This window comes from Lygodium microphyllum, chromosome 9, assembly GCF_053477565.2.
Source record: "Lygodium microphyllum isolate KBCC chromosome 9, Lygodium_microphyllum_v1.1.10, whole genome shotgun sequence".
Classification (NCBI taxonomy): Eukaryota; Viridiplantae; Streptophyta; class Polypodiopsida; order Schizaeales; family Lygodiaceae; genus Lygodium; species Lygodium microphyllum.
In genome coordinates, this window is record NC_141143.1 from 70,558,495 (window position 1) to 70,586,231 (window position 27,737).

Below are 27,737 nucleotides of genomic sequence, written 5' to 3' on the forward strand. Positions count from 1 at the left end.
GTGGTTCTTGTTGTGGTAGTGCTGAGGGGTCATGTTGAGGACTATGTGTACTTGGACGAATAATTCCATTATTGTGTATTGTTGTGGTTCCCTCTATGCCTAATTGTCTTGGTGGTTGGAACGGTGCGAATGGACAAGGATTGATCAAAGGAGAGAGATTTGAAAACACGTTAATAGGAATACTGCCAACTGCACTATGGCTTGGAATGTGGCTTGGAACACCCACACTTTGACTTGAGAGGTACATGAAGTCATTATTGCATATTGCATCTTGGCTCATTTGAGTCAAGAATTGATGAAAATCCTCCATGGGAGTGCTCTCTCGAGAATCCATTGAGCTCCACCTTACGCATGAAAATTGATCTATCATTTACAATACGTGAATGGACAAACATGATTATTATTCTTTACATAATTGATCCATTATTATTATTTATGTAACAATAATTACGACAGCTCAAACAGACAAGTCCCTACAAATAGGCACCAAAATGGATACTATTTTCAGCATATGCATCCATGATTTATAGCAACATTCAATGCCACATTCGCATTGGTATTACGCTAATCAAGAGAGCTCAAACATGCTAAAATTTGAAGCCATGCACAAACCATCTATGAATGTCACGATGCGAAATTTTCCTTACATAATAGGCAGCACAATGGACAGTATTTTCAAACGATTTCAGCACAATGCTAGTATGCTAATTATGACAGCTCAAACAGACAAGTCCCTACAAATAGGCACTACAATGGATACTATTTTCAGCATATGCTTGCCATGATTTATAGCAACATTTGATGCTACATTCACATTGATATAACACTAATCAAGAGAGCATAAACATGCTAAAATTTGAAGCCATGCACAAACCATTTGTGAATGTCATGATGAGAAATTTTCCTTACAAATAGGTAGCACACTAGCCAGTATTTTCAAACATTTTCAGCACAATGCTAGTATGCTAATTATGACAGTTCAAACAAACAAGTCCCTACAAATAGGCATCACAATGGATACTATTTTCAGCATATGCCTACCATGATTTATAGCAACATTTGATACCACATTCACATTGGTATTACGCTAATCAAGAGAGCTCAAACATGCTAAAATTTGAAGCCATGCACAAACCATCTATGAATGTCATGATGAGAAATTTTCCTTACAATAGGCAGCACAATGGATAGTATTTTCAAACAATTTCAGCACAAACATGCTAAAATGGACAATGGACAGTTTCAAACAGTTCCATTTTATCTTTTTGCACAATGAACAATGGATAGTTTTAAAAAGATAGGCAGCACAATGGACAATCTTTTCAAACAGTTTCAGCACAAACAATAATTTCAAATAGTTGGCATACGACTACATTCACATTGATATTATGCTAATCAAGAGAGCACAAACATGCTAAAATTTGAAGCCATGCACAAACCATCTGTGAATGTCATTATGAGAAAATTTCCCTACAAATAGGCAACACACTGGACAGTATTTTCAAACAATTTTAGCACAATGGTAGTATGCTAATTATGACAGCTCAAATAGACAAGTCCCTACAAATAGGCATCACAATGGATACTATTTCCAGCATATGCCTGCCACCCATGATTTATAGCGGCATTTGATGCCACATTCGCATTGGTATTACGCTTATCAAGTGAGCTCAAACATGCTAAAATTTGAAGCCATGCACAAACCATCTGTAAATGCCATGGTGAGAAATTGTCCATGTGAATAGGCAACACAATGGACAGTACTTTCAGAATTGGTGCTACAATGGACAATATTTCAGCATTGGCGCCTTCTCCTCAAGGCCAAGAAAATCTCATTTCTTCTACTTTTACTCCTCTTCTGGTTATAGCAGAAATAGAATCTGCTATCATTCTTTCTCCTACCCCACTTCTTCATAAACACAAAGCAAACATTTGACCTGCTGCTGCAACAAAAGCAACCCCCTTCCGTGCGGATGCACTTGAAGCAGATGAAGAACATGCTTTCACCTTTGGTTGCGCCCCCATCAACAATACATAGCAGACAAAAGACCTGCATGATGGCAATTTCAACCACCTAAAGCAAGATACAACCTTGCTTGTTGCCCCTAATGTACTTACTAATCAAGATAATCTCTTAGTTAAGGTAGCCTCTCACCCTCCAAAATTAGGGCAAGTTGCATTACCTATGGGTTCCAACATAATTAAGCCAATTAAGCCCCTTGGCTTCTCCCTAAGGACCTCGTCCATTTCAATAACTTGCTCATCCTTCTTTATCACATTTCCTCCCCTCTGGTGGTTCGGGACATTTTTGTCCTACATGTGGGCAAAAAGAGCCTCTATTAATAAAATGATAGATGAAGCCAGAAAATTCTATCAATAGAATTTTAATGTGAGAGAGAGAGAGAGAGAGAGAGAGAGAGAGAGAGAGAGAGAGAGAGAGAGAGAGAGAGAGCATACCTGTGATAGATGAAGCTTGCAATCACCTGTGATAAGACCACAGCTACAAGCACCTACAACCAATTGGCCATGCATTAACATACAATTGGTTTCACTGACATGGATGGAAGCATAAGCATTAAAGATGGCTTCCCACCTAAGAACCCCAGATGAACACACAGGCATGGCAACCCCTGGCACGACGTTTGTACAACACCACAACTTCTTCACAATGGCTCCCACGCAATGGGCAACAGAGGGACGCGACCCCAAGCCTTGCTGATTGGCGAGCGAGATACCTGGAGCCCACAGCCTGGGCCTGCAAACGAAACTAGATAGGGGAGCTCCCCACCCTGCGGAACATCGAAACAAGGCGGGGGGAGCATTCAATACCCCCCTTGGATGGAGATGTCGGGTGCCTCCAATGTGTAAGAGGGGGACACCCTTTTTCACATTTGGTGCCTTTCTATTGGCCTGTAGACATGCACTTGGGCGGCCGCATTCTAGTGTGTAACCGGCCTAAGAAGAGGTTTGCACACAAAAATGGTCAAAGGAAAAGCTTGTGAATCCTTCCGTTCTCAAGAGCTGGAAACAGGCCAGTTTATCAAACTATCCAAAACTGGGGTAGTTTGATGTGTGAAGCTTGGTTTCCAAAATAAGACTGTTTTAAGTGCAGGCCTGTGGGAAAGGCCAAGGCCCTCTATGTATTCAATAACACTCGAGGTCCGGACAATGATCTTCTAACTCCATCGGAGCGATCTGATTCGTCCACGCCGGACGGCGGACACTCATAAATGGCGGCTGTGGGGACGTGTGCTCAGTTCACTGGTGCTGGTGGGCCGCTGGGCCAGTTGCAACAAAATCTCAAGGAAGCCGCAAGCGCTTCATCGATTGGTTGCCTGGACTCTGGACTCTCATAATTTCATTCATTCGTTGTTCCGTTGGCTCGTTCGTTCATTCATTGCAAGTGCGTGTCACAAGGAAGGAGTGGGTCTCGCCTTTTCATTCGTCGCAGTTTTGTCTGTCTGTCCAGAAACTCCACGAAGCACGACTGTCGGGAAGGCTTAGCAATACTTAGCGGTGGAAGAAGAAGAAGAAGAAGAAGAGGAGGTGAGGTGCTAAGAAGCAGACGTGGGACTCGGGAGAGCTTCTATTCCCCTCCCCTGCTTCTCTCCATCGGCTCCCATGGCGGATGACAGAGAATACCAAGCTTTGAGCAGCAATGGCAGTCCTGCTCCCCTTAACGGAGAAGAAAACCCCGCGGCCCTGCCCGCCTCTTCTTACTATGAGTCCCTCCATGGGAGCGCCTCCACCGGGGCCGTTTCCACCTATTCCGCCGCCTCCATGGATGAAAATGGCGGGCATGAGGGGAAGGAGCCGGGCTCAGGGAAAGTCAGTTTCACGTCTGAGTTCCTCAATTGGAAGGAGATGAAGACGCAGGTCTTGATAGCAGGGCCCATGATCTTTGTCAACCTCTTCAATCTCTGCATCCAGCTCATCTCTGTCATGTTTGTGGGGCACCTGGGCGAGCTCGCGCTGTCGCGGTCCACCATAGCCACTTCTTTTGCTAACGTTGTGGGAGTCAGTGTTGTGGTAAGTTTCATCCTCAACGTGTGCATGTTCAAGCTCTCAGGCAAGGACCATTAGAGCACATATACTAGCTGGAGATGCAGTTGCAAGCCACGCTTGGTGCACAGGACAGCAGAGTACAGTTCATTATCTAAGATGGTTACAAATAGAACCACGGTGCCACAGAATGGAATTGCAGAGTCCAGTGCATCAAGTCAGGACACAGGGAACAATAATTGTGCTCGGGAGTTACAATCCATTTGGTGAAGAGAGAGACGCAATTTGTGCTCAAAGAGTGTACTATTCATCAGTTGACGACATAGACACAAATTCATTCATGGTGTCCATTCTCACCTCATGAGCTAGCGTAGTACAGGAATATTGGCACGGTTTGCCTGGTGGACCTCAAAAGCTTGCAAAGCTTGGATTTCATTCATCGAACTGTCAAAACTGTCGCTTAAATTTGAATTGCTTGAATGCTGGATTCTAATGCTTCAATTTCTCCAATGCCTGGATTCTAATTCAGTAGAAGTTTTTGACAGTTTCTTGGGCCATGCGAGAAAAGGGGTTTCCCCCCTTTATTTCTCTCTTTATTGTTCAACATCATGAGCTTCCGCTTGAGAGATATTGTATGCCTAGCTAGGCGCCATTGGGGCCTGCCAGCGCCCACATCCACCCTGGGCCAGCAGCCCCCTGCCCCCAATTGCACCTAACTAGGTATTGCAGAAAGAAGCTCATGATGTTGGCATAATCCACAATGTGGGAATTTTTTGTGGTCCCTCCCTTGCAGAAGCTGAGGACACTGTCATTAATCACAATGTGGGAATCACAGAAAGAAATTATCTAAAGCTTCTTGTGTATAACGCGTCAATTGCCCTTCTTGTGTATAACACGTCAATTGCCTGAATGCCTGAATTGTAATGCTTCGGCTTTGCTTGACACCAGACAGGAATGGCAACTGCCCTAGACACTCTCTGTGGACAGGCATATGGAGCAAAGCAGTACAGCCTGATGGGGATATATCTGCAGAGGGCACTGCTGGTCCTGAATCTGACAGCCATACCATTGGCATTTATATTCGCCTTTGTGGGGGAGATACTGCAGGCTCTGGGCCAGAATGCGGAGATATCAAGGGGGGCAGGGGACTATGCACGCCTCCTGATCCCTGTGCTGTTCGCCATGGCGTGTTCGCAGGCCCATGTGAGGTTTCTGCTGGCGCAGAGCCTGGTGTTCCCGATGACGGCGACCGCTTTCATCACGCTGCTGTGCCACCTGCCGATCTGCTACGTCCTCGTGTACCGCACAGGGCTGGGCAACCGGGGGGCCGCCATAGCCACCAGCATCTCCACTTGGATCTATGCCGCCCTGGTGGTCCTGTACGTGAACTTCTCGGAGTCTTGCAGGAGAACGAGGTCTCCTCCCTCCCGAGAGGCGTTCCGCGACCTCAAGAAGTTTATCCAGCTTGCCCTCCCTTCCGCAGCCATGATCTGGTAATCTTCTACCATCTTTGTTGCACTAGGATATTCTTTGCTAAGATGATGAGCTAGGTCGCAGCAGGGTGAGTGGGGCGAATGGCTAAAACATTTCCTCTCTTAATCCTGAGGTCTCACCATGGCTGATAGGTGTGCTCAGGAAGACAGCGCTCACTGACTGTCGGTTTTAATTTCTGCAAATGGAAAAAGCTGATAATCTCATTGGCTCCATGTCTGTTCACCCTGCTAATCCTGTGTTAGCACCCTGCTTTTCATGGGTGCTAGCAGGGTGAGTGTGGCGTTAAGCTCACCCCACTCCCCCTGCTTAACCCTGGTGCAACCTAGCTCTAATAGGAGAAAAAAGAAGAAAAAAAGGGAAATTTTTGAAAATACTCCCCCTAAACAAAGCTAGGTTTAGTGTAATCCTATCTCTTTATGCCTTAAAATTCACCTCCAAAACAATAGAAAAGAGGTTAGCAAAACTTGAAAGCTTTTGGTATAATCCCCTTCAAATATAGGTCTTTCACTTATCACGTTTTTCATCGAAAGGTTTTTCACCTCTTGGAAAGTTTTTTCGAGCACTCCATCCAACATAGTCACATATGTATGTCTTGTTTGGGTGAGCATTTTTAATAATATTATGGCATAGTGGCTTAGTAAATGGGGGCCATATGGCTCGGTATTTGATTATCCTAAGTGGGTTTTCATGCACTAGAGGTGTCTTTATAGTCTTTAAACTTTGTGTCCCAATAGTAACTTTCTTTCCTTCAATTCTTGTACATCACCTTGCAGCTTGGAGTGGTGGTCTATAGAGATTTTGGTCCTTTTGGCAGGGTTGTTGCCAAATCCGACCCTTGCGGCTTCCACATTATCTATATGGTTTGCAATCTTTACTCTCTAAGTTAATACACATCAACTTTGCCATACTCTATGAGGTGGACCATGGCCATGGGACACACTAAGTGTCTTGACCAACTAACTTAGTGGGCAACTTAGCCAATCCTTCGATTTAGCTTGAATGGATAGCTTGTTGATGGAAAATTTGATTGTTTGCAGTATGAACACCGCAGCAACTCTCTTCCAAATCCCTTTCGGCATTGGAGCTGCTGTCAGGTAAGGTGGTTGATTAGCTTATGTAGTGCTATATCTTGAGATGTATTCTAATAACTCGAATGTGGTGTTTGAGCTATCTTTATCATTAGCACACTTCGTACCTTATGGCTACTCAAGAAAATTGAGCCCATGCTCTTTTTGTTGATAATTCGCAATAAAGCTTCATTATGCAAAATATGAGTGGACAGGTAAAAGTAGGATAGGTATAATATGTTTTGCTTTGTACTATGGGACTTTTGAATGAGATTACATGCATTTGACCACTTTTACAAGTAAAAGGTTTTAAACATTCTCCTTTGACAAGTAGTTTTAGATGGAATTTCTACTATAATTCCCACATTGTGAATTATGACAACATATGCGATAAAAAAGGGAGGGAAAAGAGTGGCTTTTCTTGCATGGAAAACTTTCTAAAACTTCTTGTGTGTAATTGATTTATTTACTTATTTTGAGGTGAAGTTTGGCCATTCAGTTTTATATGAAACCTTGGTTGGTTGGTTGGTTGTTTATGGTGGTGACAGCACGAGAGTGTCGAATGAGCTGGGAGGGGGAAGGCCGGACGTGGCTCGCGCGTCGGTGAAGGTGGCTCTGCGGATGGCCATCGCGGAGTCCGTGACGCTGGCCGTCGTCCTGGTGATCGCCCGCCGCCTCATCGGCCGCATCTACAGCAGCGACGACGACGTCATCTCCCACGTCGCCGCCCTCGTCCCCCTCATGGCCTGCTCCACCCTCCTCGACGCCATCCAAGCCACCCTCTCAGGTCCCCCCCTAACTCTTTCTACGTTCCATTTGCATTGCCCCTCTTTTTGTAATAACGATCGCCTGAATGTTTCTCTTCAATCAATCAATCCTCCATTATGATATGATGCATACGTCCATAAGAAGTTGTTGACATTTTCCCATGACATGGGAAAACGGGCTCTTTTTCCTTGTTGTTTCCTACAGTGCTCCAACATCATTAGCTTTTGTGCTTTTGTGAGAGAGGAGAGAGGAACCTGTACCTAGCTAGGTGTGGTTGGGCATGAGACTACGGTGCCTCCCTTACAAAAAGCTCATGGTATTCTCATAGTATGGGAATTATGGTGGGAATCTGTCTTCTGTGGATTATCTAAAACTTCTTGTGGTCCTATTAGTCTTGTTTTCTAAGGTTTTCATTTGTTGCAAGAACTAATCGATATATAAGCATTCTCAATCACAGTGAAGTCCAGTACTATCAACCCTCAAAGGAAGGCAAATCGGTGTATGCACTTGTGTGCTTTGTTGATCCTTTTGCAACTGACTTACTCTTTATGCCAAAAATTACTCCTTGATATATTTGTGCATCCCATGGAAACACTCGTTTTAAAATTGTGTACTAACCCTCATGTCAATTTCTTGTAAGCCCATTTTCTTATCAACAAAACAATGATAGTCTAATTTCAAGCTAAGAAAGATTGTTCAACCCTCTAGGGCCAATTAGGCACTTCATGGTTTACTTGGTTGAAATACCTCTTTCAAGGAAGAAACTAAGTGGGTGGATTTAAAAGTTATAGCCTAGTTATAACATAATAATCTACTAATATGTGACGGTATGTATAGTCAATGCAAAAATATGGTTCATGGCTTAAACATAGTTTCATTTGTTGCTCTTTATGGTAGATATCTCCTCCAAATTACTTTGGGAGATGAGACATGACAGTGTGAGAGTGCGCAACGGAAGAGAAACATGAACATAGAGAGAGAGAGAGAGAGAGAGAGAGAGAGAGAGAGAGAGAGGAGAGAAAGTAGAAAATGAAGGAGGAATATTGCATTGATTGAAGAATAATGCTAATATAATGGGTATGGGCTGATCAATCCCTGCACACAGCCCGAAGCGTCAATGAGCGTACTAGATTAGGCTAATGATGATGGTAGCGCGCTGCGCCAAGCACAGAGTGTCAAAGTGTGCACTTGCAAATAGGAGATAGAAAACTGAAGAGTGTATATCTACCAAGTGGAGATGCAAGCTATAAATAGGTAACATTTCTAAAATCTGACTGATTTGCACTTGTAGGTCCTATAAATGCTGGCTGACCAATATTAAATGCTGGCCACTCTTTGAAAAATGCTAGAAATAATAGGGGAGGTCTCAAAAAAATCCCAAATGTCAATGACAATGTTTGGTCAGTGTTGTTAGAGAGTCATTCCTTGGCCACGTGAGTAGTACGGACAGCACAGAGGAACCACGTCAGCAGGCGCAGGTGCCACATCATCACAATCAGACAGTTGCCACGTGGCATAGCAGCAATTTGGACAATCAACTACATTAATTACAACCTATTTGTTTTTTGCCTATTTTTTTGATATTTTCTACTATTTGTAGCAGACTTGGACACATTTTAATCTGATATCTGACAGAGATGGCCTGTTAAGACTGACAGCGCGCAGGCTGACGAAGATCGAGGTTCTCAAGGTGGAGACACATGTAGATATTTTCTTTGTATTCGTGTATATTTCTGCACTTCTATACAACATACTACACTGCAGATTTTCTGCATTTCACTGTCTCCTCTCTCTCTCTTTTCTCTGTATTCACTCTCTCAGTCTTTGTCTAATCAAAGGGGACTGCTTTTGCGTTTGAGTAGGCATTGTAGGTGAACATGTCTACAAAGACTAATTTAGAATTCCAGGCGATCATGGATAGAAAGGTGTCTATCCAATTGGCTCTTCCATCGTATTAGAAGCTTCATGGTGACAATTATAGCATCTAGCAAGTAATGATGTTGGCCATTCTAGAGTCTTATGATTTGGCGGAGCTTGTGGTGGAGATTAACAGGCCCTCGGTAAGAGATGAGTCTAAACTCTCTTCCATTGCTCATGCGGAGTTGACCAAGGCCCAATCTCATTGGGACAAACTGAATGCCAGAATTAGTTCTTTTCTTTTTCTGTCTTGCACTAGAGGCGTGATAGCTCCCATTGAGCACTTGACGGTGGCTCGAGAGATATGGTTGGAGCTCGACCAGATGTTTAACTGGATGACCCTAATGAAGAGGGTTTCTTTGGAGGTGCAGATGCGGACCTTGTCCGTGAATAAGTCTTCTTTGCTTCGGGAACACATCAACAAGCTTCAGTAGTTGTTGTCTCAGTTACCGCAACGATTCGGTATATTTTATTCTGCTCTTATTGCATAAGGGCAGGAGTCGACTCTTCGGTGGTGGGAAGAGTTGGTTTCTATGATTTGGCCAAGAGGAATAGTTGAAGGGATAGAATGCTTCCAAATTGGAGGCTTTGGTTGGTCAAGCCTCTCAGAAGAAGGGGAAGGACCAAAAGAAGGAGAACAACAAATCCAAGAAGGACAAGGAGAAGGAATTGACTTGCCATATTTGTGGTAAGACCGGTCATTGGAAGAAGGATTGCCTTGACAAAGACAAGAAAGACACCAAGAAGAAAGACACAAAGGATTCTGGAGCAGTGGGCTGCTTCCTCATCAATTGCTTTTCTACACTTAGTAGTCATTGATGACTCTTCACGAAAGACTTCTGATGTTGCGATGACAGCTCCCTAGGCTCGAGAGTGGATCGTGGATAGTGGTGCCTTATGGCACATGACTCTTGTAAGTGTTGCCCATTTGTGACCTTCGCATGGGCCGATTTTCATTGGAGATAGCTCTTTTGTGTCTATTGCTGCGCGGGGTGAGATGCAATTGGTTCGATGGACGTGGTGGTATCCACACTTTCAAAGTGTTGTATGTGCCAGGCTTAGGGTATCATTTGCTTTCGGTCCATAAGATTTGTTCTCTTCCGAAGTGTTGCATGTGCCAAGCTTAGGGTATCATTTGCTTTCGGCCTATAAGATTTGTTCTCTTGGCCTCTTGGTGGAGTTTAACAATGATGCTGTTCGAGTCCTTGATCGTGGATCGAGGAAGGTTCTCTCTGCAGGTTATGAGGATAGTGGCAACTACAAATTGAAGTCTTCTACAGCTCTTACCTCTCTTCTTCTTACCTCTCAAGCACAGTCTGAGCTATGGCATGCTTGGTTTGGCCTCTTGAACTATGAGTATCTTCGAAGGCATTGCGAGGATCGTTTGCCCGAGGTTTGTTGGACATAGTGATGAACCATCAGATGTGTCTCTTGCATTCGTGGAAAACTGCATCGGGATGCGATTTCCAACAAAGCTTCGAGATGGCCTACTTCACCTATGAAGCTTGTATCTACGGATCTTTGTGGCCTAATGAGGACCGAGTCCTTGAAGGGGAGCTTGTGCTTCATGTTGATCGTAGATGACTACAACAGGATGACATGGGTTTATTTCTTGACATTGAAGTCGGAGGCTTTCTTCCACTTCAAGGATTTGCTTCTCTTTGAGGAGAACCGAATTGACCGGCGACTGAAGACCTTGTTTAAACAAGGGCGGTGAATTTATGTCTAATGAGTTTGCTCGTTTTTGTGCAGATAGGGGCATTCACTAGGAGTTTGCTAACACCAACACTCCTCGAGAATGGCATTTTGGAGTGGAGGAATAGAAGCGTGATCGAGATGGCGCGCACCATGATGGAGCATTGACATACACCTTAGTTTCTATGGGCCGAGGTCATGGCTATTGTAGTTCACATCCTCAATCGATCCTCCACTTAGGCCGTTGGCAGGATGATACCTTTTGAGGCTTACTTTGGGACTATGTCTGATGTCTCTTATTTTCGAATCTTTGGGTGTGACGCCTATGTGCACATCCCGAAGACGCAGCATGACAAGTTCGAGGTGGCTTCCCGCTGACATGTTTTTGTTGGCTATAGCTCCCAATCCCAAGGCTATCGTTTGTTTGATCCCGTCAAGTGGAATGTCTACACAAGCCGAGGTGTACGGTTCATGGAAGTTTCGGCCACAAAGGGGGGTGAGGAGCATCCCATCCTTGGAGAGCTCGAGGAGAGTTGAGCTTCGGAGACAGTTCCTTTGGAGCCAAACCCTCTTGATGGAGATTCTTCTTTTGATTCAAAGTCTTCTCTTCCATCGGCCACCCTAGTGGAGCTTTCGCCAATGGATATTTCCGAGTCTTCTGCAGATGGAGAGCATCGGGGAGAGATCCGCTAGCCTCCTCCTCATTGTGCCCGTGACACACTCCGAGATTCAAGGATTGAGGGGGTCCCTGAGAAGCGCAGAGGTCATGGAGGAACCATGCACATTCTACGAAGCTTGGTTGCTCTAACTATTGTTTGATGACCTATGTTATGCAGGATCGAGAGCTCACTTCAGTGAAGAAAGCTTTGCAGTGACCATTGGCGGATGACTTTGGAAGGAAGCTTTGCAATCTGACCAGTGGTGGACGGCTATGGAAGCCGAGTTGGAGGCTATTGAGAGGAATGGCAAGGTATCTTGTGCCTCGTCCCTCTCACAAGAAGGTGATTGATGTCAAGTGGGTCTTTAAGACCAAGTACCTTAGCGATGGTTCTTTGGACAAGCACAAGGCTCGCCTTGTTGCTAAAGGTTTTGCTCAGTGTCCAAGCACTGACTACCACGATACTTTTTCCCCCATTGCTTGTATGGCGACTGTTGGAGCTGTTCTTGCCTTGGCTGGCCATAGGAGATGGCCTGTCTATCAGGTGGATGTGACGTCGGTCTTTCTCAATGGTAATTTGCAAGAGAAGCTCTATGTTGAGCAACCTCCTGGCTTTGGATTCTCGGATGGGAAAGTTTACAAGTTGAAGAAGGCCTTGTATGGCCTCAAGCAGGCATCGCGTGCATGAAACGAGAAGATTAACTCGTTTCTTCAATCTAAGTTGGGATATTGGCGCTCCAAGGCAAATCCGTAGCTTTATGTGCACACTTCCGCGGTTGGTCGTGTGTTGTTTGTGTTGTATGTTGATGAATTGATTCTGACAGGGGATTATGCACCAAAGGTCCAAGCGACTAGGACAGCTTTACATCAAACGATCGAGATTACGGATTTGGAGCTTCTTCATTTCTTCTTAGGTCATGAGATTTATCAGTCTCAGAGGGGGATTTTTATCTCTCAGCAGAGATACATTCAAGAGCTCTTGGTGACTTTTGAGATGGAGACTTGTCGGACCATTTCTACTCCTATGGATCCAAACTGGAAGGCCACTTCACACTCAAATTCTCCCTTCACGGATGCTTCCTGCTACCATCAATTGATTGGATCCTTGATTTGGCTACTCAACACTCGTGTTGATCTTTGTTTTGCTATGGGTCTTTTGGCAGGGTTCATGAGTGAACCCAAACAGGTGCATTGGTAGGCTGCCTTGAGGATTCTTCGGTATTTGAGGGGGACCTCAGACTTAGGGATTTCGTATCCCGCAAATATAGATGTTTTCTATCTTGTTCTTGTAGGTTGGAGCGACTCGGATTGGGCTGGCAATGTGGACCATTGGCGGTCAACTATAGACTACTGTCTTACCTTGGGTATAGATGTTATCTCATGGAGTAGCAAGAAGTAGCACACGGTAGCCCTTTGTTCTATCGAGGCGGAGTATCGGGCCACGTCTTCCACCACATGTGAAGTTGTGTGGCTTTGGCGATTGTTGGAGGAGCTTAGATGCCCCCAGACTCATCCTACTCTTCTACAATGCGACAATGAGAGTTGCATTGCCTTGGTTCGAAATCTTGTATTCCATGCTCGGACGAAGCACATTGCGATCCAGTATCACTTCATTCGAGAAGCTTCTGGATGGGACCATTGATGTAAGGTACTGTAAGATGGAGGATAATCTTGCAGATTTATTCACGAAGGCGCTTTCCCAAGCTTTTCTTTGGAGGCATGCCAGATCCCTCTGTCTTTTGACCTGTCGAGGATCTGAAAGGGGGTGTTAGAGTCATTCCTTGGTCACGTCAGTAGTAACGGACTGCGTAGAGGAGCCACAATAGCAGGCACAGGAGCCACATCAGCAGGCACAACAGCAGTCGAACATGTTTTTGGGCAGTTGGCTGCATTAATTACAGTCGATATGTTTTTCGCGTATTGTTTGTGATATTTTTTGCTATTTATAGCAGACTGGTCCAGCACTTGGAGACATTCTAATTTGACATTTGAGAAAGACGGCCTGTTGAGATTGACAGTGCGTGGGCTGACGAAGATCGAGGTTCTCAAGGCGGAGATACACGAATATATTTTCTCTGCACCCGTGTATATTTTTGCACTCCTATACAACATACTACACAGCAGATTTTCTGTGTTTCATTGTCTCCTCTCTCTCTCTTCTCTCTGTGTTCACTCTCTCTCAATCTTTATTCTACACTTCTGCACCGTTGCACTTTGACAGGTGTAGATAGACTTTGGAAATCAAAAGTTGGCCCAAGAATACACATAGAAAGCTCACTATTGAAAAAAATGTACCTAAATTGCTCGAGTTTCTATGTCTTTGTCAAACTCTAACTAGAGCTCACAACCACGAGATGATGGGACTAACATAACTAACATAAGCATGCTAACACTCCCTCCCAAATCTTGGGAGTGTCTGAAGACTCAACAATCTCATGTGATGAAGTATATAAGCATTGGGTAAAGGCTTCCAGAAGAGATCTGTTGCATTGTTTGCTGTGGGATAGTAGGGCATCTCTAACTCAAAATCCACGATTCGCTGTTGAACATAGTGATATTGGACCTTTGTATGTTTCATGTGAGCGTCATGTATGAAACACAGGTTTCTTTGCTAGAGCTAGAGCACTGTGGTTGTCCACATGTCATGAGGACATGTATTTTTGAAATCTCACTTAACATGTGGATTAATTTTTAACCACATGATTAAGTAAATGATGTCCATGTGAGGTGCAACTGGGGTTAAAGTAAATTTACGAGCCCAGGACCCAAAGAAATCACGGAATGTCAAAGGCAAAAGTTGCTATAAGTTATGCTGCATAGGTACTTGGTGGTATCTGGTGCCAGTTGTTGGCCTAGGTCATTCATTTGGCCATAAGTGTTAGTTGGTGACACGAGAGAGGCATTTCTATAAATTCAGCGTGCAAGAGAGAGGGAGGAGAGGCTAGAGAGGCATTTCTATAAATTCAGCCTGTAAGAGAGAGCGGAGAGGCTGCTAGTTTGATTTGCAGCCATTGGAGGATCTTCTGAGGCAGCTAGGGCAAAAGAAGACCAATCAATAGCAGGAGATAGCATCTATAGGCTGTTGAGGCAGGGCAACACCAGTAAATGACTAATTTTCTTCAGTTCTTTGCGTCTACATGCTGTTGTGGTAGGGCAGCAGCTGCATTAATTGATTTTCAGTCATTCTTCGTGACAAAACTTTGAATTTTCTCTCTACAGCTTTCCCCCTTATCTCCCAGTCATTTCACAGCCTTGCTCCGAAGATCTCAGCATTTGGACCCTTGGAGATTGAGAAATTAGAGTTTAGCAGTAGCCTTGGGAAGCGTGCCAGAAATTGGAAGCTCCAAGACTTGGATTCAATAAGGCTAAAGGTGAATTTCAGTTGAATTCAGGTGGAGGAGTAGCCAGCCATTGAACTGGGGGCATTTCCATCGTCTATGAAGTGGGTGAAGGCCAATTGAGTGCCCGAATCAAGCAAAATTGATTAAAGACTTGTTGGTCACTTTGGACAACAAAGGGAGTTGAAATACCGAAAGGGATTGGGAGAATCCCATTGTAAGTCAACTTTTTCTTCAATATAGCTAAAGAAATACTGAAAGGGGTATCAATTTTGGGGCCAATCGGGTGTGCATTGTCCAAGATCAGTAGGTAAATTTGTATTTTCAGTTTTGCATTTATTGTTTGCTATTGTAATTAAGTTGTAATCATGGATTTACCACCCTATCCGAGGAGAAAGACTGGTTTCACCACACACAACTTCGTAGGTCTAGGTTGGGAAAAGCAAATCTTTGCCAATATGTGGCGATGCCTAACCGCCTTCATAGTTGTAGAACACAATGTACGATACTCTATCTTTGTAGAAAAAAAGGCCACAGTAGGCTGTTTCTTAATGCTCCATGAGATAACTCTTGATCCAAGGGAAAAGACATATCTTATAGTAGATTGTCTCAAATCCATAGCACCTATCGAGCTAGAATTACTCCAACCAAAGACAATAACTCCCTCTCCATACATGATTCGGTAGGATTGAATCCACTGTAAATAATGAACATGCAATGTGGCTCTCCAATGCTCTTGAGTGGGGGTCCTCATGAAGGAAGGCATAGGGTTGCATTCTGTGTTTACAATATATTTTATATGGTATCGTACCGTATGTTCGTTTCATATGGTGCTATACGTTTTGCGTGTGTTTGAACTATATGCAAAAAACAAGGTCATTTAAAATGTCCATAGGTGTATTTTTTTGAAATTTTGTCTATTTTTTTGGTCTGATACACATTTAAACTTCTCTTCATTCACCCTCCTTCCTCTTTCATTCTTCTTCCTCTTACCCCTCATGGTTCACCTCAGCCCTTTTAAAAGAGCAGTCCCCTTCCCCCATCTCACCACACAAACGAGCCTCCATCTTCATCAGTCTCCCTCTCTTGAGCTCAACTTTCAAGTCTCATTTATACATATTACACCCTCTCCCTTTTCCAAAACCCTCTCTCTCCCTGTCCTCCTTTCTTCTTATTCTTCTCCACAATGCTTAGGCCTCTTCATGATCTATCTTTAAGTTGCACATTTTATATGCATAGACTGATTTTATATATAATTTTATATGCATTTTTTAAATGAATGTACGAAACAATGTATTTTATTCTTAAAATTTTTGTGTATGTTCTATATCGTATATATCCATGTATTGAACGTATCATACTAAACGTACAAAACCACCTAGGAAAGACATCAAGGCTACAAGAAAAGAAATATCCAACTAAGTGTGAATAAGCTAGATGAGGGAGCTAACAAAACACTTATAATGGGTGGCATCTGTAAGGGAAGCTTCGACTGTCAAAAGCTTGGACTTTGGGTCCAGGGGGCATGAAAATAGGCCAACAATTTGCCATACCAAACTTCGAGAGAAGGTCGGTAATGTACCTATGTTAGGAATTAAATGCCTTGTGCCATTTGATAAATCTCCAATCCAAGGAAGAACTATAGGATCCTTAGATTCATCATGTCAAACTCTTGTCTCAAAATCTTTAGAGTACAACCAATCTCTTGAGCATAGTTCCTTGTGATGATAAGATCATCCACATACAAGATGAGCAAAACATACTTGTCACCCTCAACCTTGTAGTATAGGTTGAGTCATGAGTCGATTGATGGAAGCTACTCTAGAGAAAGAATCGATCAATCCTTTGGTACCAAGCTCTAGGAGTTTGATTTAGGCTATAAACGTCCTTTTGTAATTTGTAAACATAGTTCCCCTTTGCCTACATAAGAAAAATTGGAGGTTGTGAAACATAAACCTCCTCCTCAAGGACACCATTCAAGAAGGTAGACTTTACATCCATCTCATAAACGTGCTAGCATTGATGGGTTGCAAAAGCTAAGATAGCTCGGATAGTAGACATTTGAGCCGTGGATGCAAAAGTCTCAAAACAGTCCAAACCTGCCCTTTGAGCAAAATCCTTGGCAATAAGCCTAGCTTTGTGCTCCTCCAAGGAACTATCTACAAGGTACTTGGTCTTATAGATCCACTTCACACCTATCACCTTCGACTTTGGGGGAGACAATTATCTCTTAAGTCTGATCACACTTGATAGAATCGAGCGCTTTGTGCTCCTCCAAGGAACCATCTACAAGGTACTTTGTAGATGGTTCCTTGGAGGAGCACAAAGTACCTTGTAGATGGTTCCTTGGAGGAGCACAAAGCGCTCGATTCTATCAAGTGTGATCAGAATTAAGAGATAATTGTCTCCCCCAAAGTCGAAGGTGATAGGTGTGAAGTGGATCTATAAGACCAAGTACCTTGTAGGTAGTTCCTTGGAGGGGCACAAAGCTAGGCTTATTGCCAAGGATTTTGCTCAAAGGGCAGGTTTGGACTGTTTTGAGACTTTTGCATCCACGGCTCAAATGTCTACTATCCGAGATAATTGTCTCCCCCAAAGAGAAACACTTGAATCCTGCATGAGCTGTCAGTACTAACGAGGAATTCAAATAGGCTCATCCTTTTGCGAGGGAGATTGAATAGCCTCTGGCACTTGCAATGCACTTGGATGTGGAAGGGACTTTCCCTTTACCAAGGGAAGGCTAACCCCTCTCACGAAGGAAAGATGAATTCTTCCCATATGAAGAAGGCTCTCTCTTTGATGGTGGTTGAGCTTCCCTAGAAGACTCCAAGGGGGAGGATGAAGGAGTGAAAGTACTCGATAAAGAAGAAGTAGTCGTATTTGTCAAAGGTGGTAGGGAAGCCAAGGTAGAGGGTGGCGAAGGAGTGGGAGGAGCTGAAGACAAAGAAGGGGTGCTAAGAGGCAACTTGGAAGGGAGAAGAGAAACTAAGGGAGGGGGATGGTGAATTGATAACGAAGAATCACTTGCAAGCGAATCATCAATAAGGTCTTGGGAGGCTGCAGCCTTGGTGAAGATCACATTCTTGCTCTCCTCAAGCTTTTGTGTCATCAAGTCGAAGAGTCAATAGCCCTTTGTGGTAGTGTTGTAGCCCATGAAAATAAGCTCCTTAGACTTCGAGTCAATCTTCGTCTTTCTTTTTTTCTTGTCACATGGACAAATACATCACACCCAAAAATGCGAAAGTGAGACACGGAAGGCTTTCAACCAAAGAAAGCCTCGTTACGAGTCATTGTTTTGCAACACAAAAGTTAGGGAGTAGTTACAGATGTAAATCATAGTAGCAACCACCTCACCCGAAAGGATATAATGAAGATCTCGATGCTCTAACATTGATCATGCCATCTACCATGTTCCAATTCGCACACCTCACCACACCATTCTCCGAAGGTGTGTTCAAATGGGTATACTCCACGTGAATGCGGCGATCCTTGCAACAATGAGAAAAGAGGTTAGAAGTAAGCTCTCCACCATGATCTGCTCGTACGCCACAAACTTTGGAAGTATTCTGTGTCTCTACAAACACCTTTCGCTCACAAAAACAAAAGTACATCTTGCTCTTGTACTTCAAAAAATAGGGCCACACATAATGAAAAAAGTCGTCTATAATCAATATTAAATTCTTGGCCTTTCCAAGGGAGGCTATGCCCATAGGTCTGTAAACGTCATTGTGAACCTACTCAAGTAGGGTAGAAGCCCTCCTTGTGGCAACCTATGGATGTGGTTGCTTATGTTGCTTGCCCCTCAAATAGCTAGGGCACAAAGTGTGAATAGGACGGAAATCAAGAAGCCTCTACTTTGAAGAAATGCTCTAAATGTAGAAAACACAAAACCAATCATAAGACAAAGCACAAATTGATAACATAGAACACAGTTAGGGTCAGGGTAACTCAAAGATAGTGAACACAATGAATAATGAAGTGAACGACTATTGAAAATACAATGCTCTTGGAGCAAATATAGTATGTAGCAAATACTGAACCTTGAACTCTCGTATCTTTGGGATTAAGGCAAAGGTTACAAGTTGCAAAATGTATGGTACTCCGAGTGGATTCCAAAACGCAGCAAGGCAGCCTCCTTGCATTGAACACTAGCAAACACAACCAGAGAAGCGGGATTATATGCAGAGGATAATGAGGAGAGAGAGAGACTAAAAACGCAAATACTTGGGGAGAGAAATTAGGTGATAGTTGGAAACAGTAGACAACTGTGCAAGAAGTGTAGGCGACAACTAGATAAGAGAACTCGCAAAAATGAGATTATGGGAGAGTGGTGGGTTGCATGCTTATTTTATAGGAAGTTTGGGACAACCAAATTAGGGTTTGGCATGCAAGACGCAATAACTCTCTAGGATTGTATTTCTTTTAAAATAATAAGGTTTCTTTATTAATTAGGTGTGTTTTGGGGCCGTTTAAGTCAAGTTGATGTAGTTTTAGCTCTACATTTCCTCTTAGGTCCAAAACGGAGCCACAAGAGTACGCGTTGGCTACTTAGTAACCTATCAAGATTATAGAGGTGGTGGTTATCTTACCAAGGGGATTGTAATGTCCCCATTACTTAGTTTATTCTAATGTGCGTATACATTCCAAAGAAAAATTGATTTATGTCGCACATTTATATTTAGAAGAAAAAAAAAAACTAGCTCTAATTATGAAACTAACTCTCATTATGAAGATAATTGATAAGGCATTATATGCCAGTTCATGGAAGAAAGACTTGGGAGACCCTCCCAAGACTAGCTTATTAAAACTATGTTTGTAGTATATAACAACAAAAAAAGAACTAGCCTAGTGGATAGTCACTTGGTAGTTAAGTGCACTTGGGTGACGACACTGTCGGGATGGGTGACCTCCTAATAAGATTTTCCTACAAGCTAGTGGGAGCTGCTTGCGCGCAGTCAACGACACCAACGAAGCCTTTGTTGCCCGTTGCCAAGTATGCCAAGGTCTATGCCTTGGTCATACGCCTGGAGTGACGCCCGACTACGCAGCGCATAGTGCGTCTTCGCCTATATGCTCGTCAATTTTTACCTTCGCGCTGCAGAAATGGAGCCCCTCCCTGACGTCATCAATGACGTCCTCAAAAACGCTAAAAGAAAGCGTTCGCTCTTTGTCATCGATGATGTCATTGAAAAACGCAAAAAAGGCAAGCGTCCTCTTTTCTATATCCCCCTCCCCTTTGCAAAACTATAAATTGGGAGCTTGGTGATGACCAGAAGAGCGACAACGAGAAATCTTGACAAGGATGAGACGTTGATCGAGAAGGAGGAGACTATTCCACGGGATGAAGAGACATCATTCCGTTCAACCCAAGGAAGGGGATACGCTGAAGGACTCTCATCCTCTCCTACCCTGATCCGAGAAGAGAAGACACCGAAGAACTCTATCCTATTCTATCATGGCTCGGAAGAAAAAGAATTTAGAAGCAGAAATCGCAAATATTCCTACTAACATGGAAGCAACAATTGGAGTTGCAAGCACAAGAGTCACTAACGGAGTCACGGGCGTGGATGACAACCCTTTACCAACCGCGATACCACACGTTTTTTTTTTCTAAAAAAGTTTTATCCAAATTCAATAGAAATAAGATAAGTCTCTTGAGAAATACTGACTTAAGACCAAGAAACTTGGTTACAATAACTAGGAAGTTAGAGACCCCAAAATCTAGATACCCCTAGTTAAATTCCAAGGGGAAGATTTCATTATGTAAAAAAGTGTCGATTACTACTAGAATTAAGCATCACTTGAAAGTTGCATAATTGATTGAAGTCATAACTGCTTGCAGACATCAATCTTGTTTGTGATCTTCTAGATTAGATCCCGATTGAATTAAGTGTTGGAACAACATAATGACCGGATAATCCACTAGGTAATGCCATAGAGGCAAACAATCCACACTCAAGTATGTTTGGGATGCACTTCCAAAGTGATAACTTGAAAATATGTGTTGGAAGGTGGAGTCTTCGCCATAGGTATACCATTATCCAAAAGCCAAAGGTTATTTTGAAGAGTCCCTTCTTGATGAGCATCCCTCGATCCAACAAAAAATACAGAATTAGTTGGCATAGAATTTGACATGATAGGGTTTGTACTTGGCATTGTAGAAAAGTACTCTGGAAATGGAGTGTAATCCGAGCCAAGTTTCACTTGTGGATGGCCAGTCAGCAGTGGAGATTTCGAAGATCTTGCAAGATCATTAATTTTGTGCATCGAATCTAAAGGAGATAACTCAGGATTACCTTCAACCTCCTGTTGAGCCCTATACATAAGAATGAGATCATATCCACCGATGGGAATCTGATATGGTCTGTGGATTCCATGGTAGTCCGATGGTTCTTTGCTCATCTCAGATTGGATAGTAGCAAGTTGAGAGACCCACTCTTGACTCTAAAGATTGAAGCAATGGTATGAATGCATTTGAAGTCATTTGACCCTTTTGTTCTTGCTTCTACGGATGAGCTTTCTAATCAAAGGCCAAGGTTTCTCAAAGAGTGCCTAGCTTTGATACCATGGGGAGAAATGCTCTAAACGCAGAAAACTAAAAACCAATTGTACAACAAAGCTTAAACCAATAAACACAAAACACATTTAGGGTTACGGTAACTCAAAGATTGAACATAATGATTAATGAAGTGAATGACTATTGAATATACAGTGATCATGCAACAAACTCACTATGAAGTGAATACTAAACCTTGAACTCTCGTATCTCTGGGATTGAGGCAAGGGTTATGAGCTGGAGAGTGTGTCGTACTATGAATGGATCCTGAAATGCAGCAAGGTAACCTTTGTGTCTAAAACTTCAACAAACACAGCCAAAGAGATTGGATCTGATATAGACAAGCGGTGAGAAGAGAGGAAGACAAAAAATCTAGGTATCTACAAAGAGAGAAAATTTGGGCGATAGTTGGAAACAATAGATAACGGTGTAGGAATTGTAGGTGGTAGTTAGAGGAGAGAAACTCAGCAAACGTAGGGTTTTCGATAATGGTGATAGTGTCTAACTGATGGCAACAACTCCAGATAATGTCACTAGCAGCAAATGCACGGTGCAGATTGTAGACGACAGCTCTAGGATACTAGACAACGGCTCTAAGATGTAGGCAACAGCTCACAAGTGGAGTTGGAGACTAGAATCGGGCGTTAGGTAGTATTAGACATCAATGGGAAGCTCTAATCTCAATGTTCTCCGCAAATTGGGTGTGGGCCGCAAAGTTACAACTCTTGAAACTTGCTAAAACCAAATTATGGGAGAGTGGTGGACTGTATGTCTATTAATTAATAGAAAGTTTAAAGCACCCAAATTTGGGTCTGGCATGTGGGACACAATAACTCTTTAGGATCATGTTTCTTTTTAAAATAATAAGGTTTCTTCATGAATTAAGTGCCCATTGGATAGCATCAAAGTTTAGATAACCATAGTAAGCATGCCAAAGCTACTTAAGTGGTTGGGAAGATCTTGTGGCTAAGGTTCTAAATGTGTAAAGCTTATCCTCATGGGATCTTATCCAAAGAATGGCACTTGTAGAGTCACCCTCCATTGTCACCACATCCTGTGTAAAGACCACACGAGTACCAAGCCGTATAAGACCATGAACAAACAAGACATAAAACCTAAATCCGGTACATAGAGAACTTTGGTTGAAGACAATTGCTTGTTTGGTAAAAAAAGAATAGTTCCCGCTCCTTGAGCGGAAATGGTAGAGTTGTCATGAATGGTGACAATGCTTCCTTTGGCATTCGTGTCTTGAAGCCAATCCTATTTGTAAGCCATGTGAGAAGAGACCTCATTGTCCACGAGCCAAGGCTCGTCTTGAGTGGAAGAAGCAAGAGTTGTACCCTCCTTGGCAAATACATGCACAAAGGTAGACTCTGTTGTGGCCTTCAAATCCTTCTCTTTTGGCTTCAAATGTGGGTACTTTTCCCAACACTTCTCTTTGGGATGAGTGCCCTTTCCAAAGTGTGGGCACTTGGGCTTTTTCTTCCTCTTCTCATCCTTCTTGTCCTCTTGCTTTTTGTCCTTGGCTTGCACCGCCTTCTCCTTCCCTCCACCTATACCTAGAGTAAAGACCTTGGTGGAGCCACTGGTCCCAACCTCTTTGAGTTGCTCATCATGCTCCAAGACAAGCAGTGAGAGCTTCTCCCATAAGAGTGTCTTGCAGGTCCTCGATGTGATAAGGCTAGTGTAGAAGACATTGAACCGAGGAGATGGCAACTAAGTCAAAAGGATCATAGCCATGTCTTCAAAGGATATCATCTAACCAAGAGAGGCAAGCTTACCCCTTATGTCTTCCATCTTGGTGATGTGTTCCTTCATAGGGGAGGAATCATCAAGAACAGATGAATAGAAGGGGGATGGGTGCAAATGGGGGATGACTCTTGTCGACAATATTTGTAATAATCGCGTCTACGCTCGGAAGAGTCTAAAATAAGTTTCTCCTCAGAGTCATTAAAGTTCGTGAATTAGCAAGACATCTTCGATTTTGCAATCACCTAGAAAGTTGCAAAGGGATGGAGACAACACGGGAAATAGAGGGCAATCAGCTACATAGAATGTAGATGTGTCCTCTATCAAAAGAAATTTGTCGCTTTGCACCCGAAGGAGGTTGCCTGCACCAAGAAGTTGTTGCCTCCACCAGAAAGCTATTGCCTATGCAAGGGAACAATCGCTTGCAAATGCAAATTTGTGTTTTCCGCAAAATGCAGAAATCAAGGGCTGCCTGATGCTTGGATAGATCGCCTTGCCTTGGATGATGTCGCCTGGTCTCTAGGAGGGTTGATTGTGGGCACTAGACCACACCTGCATAGGCTATGAATGCAGCAAATGCAGGCTGAAACTCTGTGTTTAGAAAATTTGGGCTGCTCCTCGGTGATGAACACTTGCTCCTTTGCAATAAATCTCTAGAATGTGTCCTCACTTAGGCAATGATACCATGTGAAAGTGCGCAACGGAAGAGAAACACACACGCGCACACACACGCGCGCACACACACACACACACACACAAAAGAGGAAGGAAGAATATTGCACTGACTGAAGAAAAATGCTAATACAATGGGGAGGACATGAACACTAGTAGGTGCCATAAATGATGGCCAACCAGCATTAAATGCTAGTCACTCTTTGAAAAATGCCATTAAAAATAGGGGAGGCCCCGAAACAATCCCAGATGACAATGACAATGTTTCTGGCAGGTGCAGGCAGATTGTGAAAAGCAGAAACAGGCCTAAGAATGCACACAGAAAGCTGACAATTGAAGAAAATGTACTTGAACTGCCATAGCTCCCATGCCTCTGTCAGACTCTGACAGGAGCTCACAACCACGAGATTACAGACTGACATGATTAACATAGGCAGGCTAACAGATAGAAGAGTTTCCAACTTCTAAATGAGAAGCTATGTATTCTCAACCCTGGAGTATGCACTCGAGCTTGAAAGGGCATGTTTATGCCTAGTTACTTGCACAAACTTTGCCTTGAAGTTTTGAACTGTCATATTGAAATTAGGATTCTTTGGAAGTCTTTGATGGGATGCTACCCATTCCGTTTGATGTTGCCCTTGATATACCATTGGAAAATCAGAATCTGCAGCAAGATACTCCAATGGGTGATGCCTCAGTTTGGCCTTGACTGACCCTGTTTCTCATTAAGAGATTGATGATGTGATGACATGTGAAGGTAGAGAAATGTAGGAAGCAAGATCAGAACCTTGCTGGTTGCAAGTACACTCTTTTGGATGGCAAGCTTTTTGTACATCTTCCTAGTCGTACACAGTGTAGCACCAGAGATTTTGAGGGTACTTATCTTTGTCAGTCCTCTTTGGCTCAGGAGTTTACTCCAGATAGATATGTGAGAGTGTGCAATGGAAGAGGTAACACAAACATGTAGAGAGAAGACTGCAATGAAAGAAGAGAATAGAAGGAGAAAATCTGCACTGAACTAAATGAAGGCTGAATATAAAAAAGGATTGGACCTTGCAGAACCATTTAGTGGTCTTTGATTATGGATAGTCCATAAGCTTAGTTTTCAGGTACAGATGAGTCAAGGAAGGACCCTTGGAAGGGTCTTAGGATTCAAATTTTGATAAAGACTGGGGATCAGTACAGGATCTCGAGAATGGTCTAAAGAATCATGTATATTAGGGATGCATGGTCTTGAGATTCAGTGTATTCAAGGAGTAGTTGCAGATATACGGCTACAGTGTTGGGATTTGAGCAATGAGACAGTAATGCTGTTGAGGCCAGGCAAAGCCCTAATCATGGGGGATGCATGAACCTGTAAGCAGCCACGTGTGTCATTTATGGTCGCCTGGTGCTTGTTAGCATTGGTCTAAGTAAGATGAAGACATTTGGAGCTCTAATAGTGTACGCTTTTTGTCATTTCTTTTTCCCTAGATATTTTAGCTGGAGGTCCACACTGCAGTTCAGTCCATGCAGCCTGTTTCCTTCATTTTTGGGCAGGCTTCTATTGTCTTGGGCAGGGTGGACAGTTATGGGCAGCTTGGCAGCACTTAGACCATTTGATTTGGCATTTGTTGCATGTTTTGCTGGTCTGACCTGTAGTAAATGTAGGTTCCCCAGCTGCTGCCTCCTTTCCCTATCTATAGGTGACCCGTCTCCAGTCTTGTCATTCATCATTCAGTCAGCAGCCATCCCCCCCCTTCCCCACTTGGTGTCCATATTGTTGCTGTAGTCTGCATGTTGGTGCCAATTGTTGCAGCCTTTTATCATTGTGTCTATTGTCAGTTTTGTTCCTTCATTCTACTGTGGTTCCTTCAATCTCCTTCTCTATTCACTCCATGTTCACTTTCCTTTCCACTAATCATTCTCACAAAACTTGATTTGTGATTAAGTAGGTTTTTCTATGCCTAGTGTAAATTTATGCAATTATTTGTGTCCTAGAAAAAGTAATTTTGTATGTCAGATACTGTCCCAAAATGCTTATTTTTTAACAGCTGTAAAGAACATGATCATCCACCCATTTTTAAATCCGATGTTATTTGAGCCATATTTTCCAACAAAACTGCATCGCAAAAAATGCTCTAAAAGCTGAAATACAAGTTTAAAAGTTGAAAAGGGTATATAGGGAAGCTGACACTTGTATATAAGTGCAACAAGGGGCAACCATGATCCATCTAAAGCTATAGGCTCCATCTTTATAAGTACTGTATCTACAGCCCCTTCTCAGCTGAATGTGGGAAGATCTTGCTTTGCTTTTAATGCCAGGAAAGCTGACAGCAGCATTGGTTTTCTTTTTAGGGGCTCTAAGGTGACTCATTAAAATCAAGACGAGGATGATGTCCTCTGAGAAGGGCGGGAAAGATGGAAGTTGACTGATTGCTTATTTGGATTTCTTTTGGTTGATGGATTAAGGTTTGAAAGACCTAGCTGTATTCTTTCCACTACAGTCTAAGCACTTCCTATGTATTAGAGATGTAGAACTTCTTCCTCGTTAATATTATTCTAACCACCTTAATCATCACCCCCCCAACCATCTCCACATGTGGATCTTTACATTTTGAGAGGCCCTTTTTATCTGGTAGAACATAGACACTGCAAACTTTCTTTGTGACAGACTTGTGTTTCATTTTCTTTTTGATATTCTTCTGACTCTATGTAACCCCCTGCCCTTTGAATGGAATTTTATTGCTTCATGCCGAATGTTCTATGAGATGTTGATAAGATTCAGAACATTAACTAGAAATTCACAACCTTGCAGGAGTTGCACGTGGTTGCGGTCTTCAGAAGATTGGTGCTGCAATCAACTTGGGCTCTTACTACTTAGTTGGAATACCAATAGGTTGTTGTGTTGCCTTTCTTACACCTCTTGGACCTGAGGTAACCTTCAATCCCTACTCTAGTCAATACGAAAGTGTGTAGACTCCAAGATGATTGATCTTGCCATCTGTGTTTGACCTGCCTATATTTACATAAAGGAGCTAGGATTTCTGATCGGAACCCATGGCAAAGTGGCCCATATTATGCATTACATAGTCTGCTCTTCAATTTGAACAACTGGCCTGAAATGTTTGTTATTTATAGTCATGATTGAGAGGACCAACATGACTCTTTGCTGCAGGGTCTATGGTTATCAGCTATTTGTGCCCCCTTTGTACAAGCGACTTCATTTGCAATCTTGGTTTGGAAAATAGACTGGGATCAGCAGGTATACCCATTGTTCCATGTCTCAATTTTTTCTATACTTGAAAACAATGACTGAAAGGCTTTAGGTAGAGTTCCGGTCTACCCTTGTCTAATAACTTGTTTATTTTTTAATGTGGTGTTGGTTAAAGGCACTGCAAGCTGCAGACCGAGTTGAAGGCTCATTAATAGATCCACTTTTACTGAACTAATGCACAAGCATGAAGGTGAGAGCTTAAGGACGGCTGGCAGTTCAGAAGGGCACTGGACTACAAAGGTTTGTGAGACAAAGTGCCCTGTAGATTTATTATGCTTGCTTTGTACAACAATGACACTGACCGAAAGAACCAATTCATGCAGGTAGACAGCATTTTTTAAACCAATGACCTTCCTACCCATTTTTGAATTGATCCGCCTCCAAGAGGGCTGCTATTTACATGCAGGAGGGGAGGTGAAGAGTTCTGCAATCAAAATGGAAATCAGATTTCCAAAAGCTTTCCCTCCAGATTTTTCAATTATGTCAGTGCTACTTCATTGATTCAGTAACTTGTTGTCAATGGATACTGATATTTCACAGTTGAATAGGCCAAAGTTACTATTTC

At 43.0% G+C, this 27,737-nt stretch overlaps 1 protein-coding gene and 1 long non-coding RNA gene across 3 annotated transcripts; one reads left to right on the forward strand and one right to left on the reverse strand.

The window, feature by feature from the left end:
* Nucleotides 1–1,675: 1,675 nt before the first annotated feature.
* LOC148031162 (uncharacterized) lies at nucleotides 1,676–3,209 on the reverse strand. The gene is made up of 3 exons (XR_015691855.1): nucleotides 2,594–3,209; nucleotides 2,458–2,510; nucleotides 1,676–2,313 (listed from the first exon to the last, which is right to left on the reverse strand). It is a non-coding gene; the product is annotated as an uncharacterized LOC148031162 (long non-coding RNA).
* An 85-nt stretch (nucleotides 3,210–3,294) lies between these two features.
* LOC148031163 (protein DETOXIFICATION 16-like) lies at nucleotides 3,295–27,737 on the forward strand. Of its 2 annotated transcripts, XM_087684699.1 has the most exons (9): nucleotides 3,316–4,029; nucleotides 4,951–5,495; nucleotides 6,270–6,356; nucleotides 6,534–6,590; nucleotides 7,112–7,350; nucleotides 26,714–26,832; nucleotides 27,074–27,160; nucleotides 27,288–27,412; nucleotides 27,496–27,737. In XM_087684699.1, the coding sequence occupies exons 1-8, from the start codon at nucleotides 3,622–3,624 to the stop codon at nucleotides 27,345–27,347; spliced, it is 1,602 nt and encodes a 533-aa protein (XP_087540825.1). In that variant the 5' UTR covers nucleotides 3,316–3,621; the 3' UTR covers nucleotides 27,348–27,412; nucleotides 27,496–27,737. The 2 variants fall into 2 exon arrangements, with proteins under 2 accessions (XP_087540826.1, XP_087540825.1); XM_087684700.1 differs by lacking the exons at nucleotides 27,074–27,160; nucleotides 27,288–27,412; nucleotides 27,496–27,737 and adding an exon at nucleotides 26,254–26,367 and having other exon boundaries at nucleotides 3,295–4,029.

Bases quoted from the DNA above. Each gene is read 5' to 3' on its own strand.
- LOC148031163 (XM_087684699.1), top strand. From the start codon at position 3,622: ATGGCGGATGACAGAGAATACCAAGCTTTGAGCAGCAATGGCAGTCCT. The intron at 5,496-6,269 runs GTAATCTTCTAC...ATCACCTTGCAG, and splicing joins CCTTCCGCAGCCATGATCTG to CTTGGAGTGGTGGTCTATAG. The intron at 26,833-27,073 runs GTAACCTTCAAT...TCTTTGCTGCAG, and splicing joins TTACACCTCTTGGACCTGAG to GGTCTATGGTTATCAGCTAT.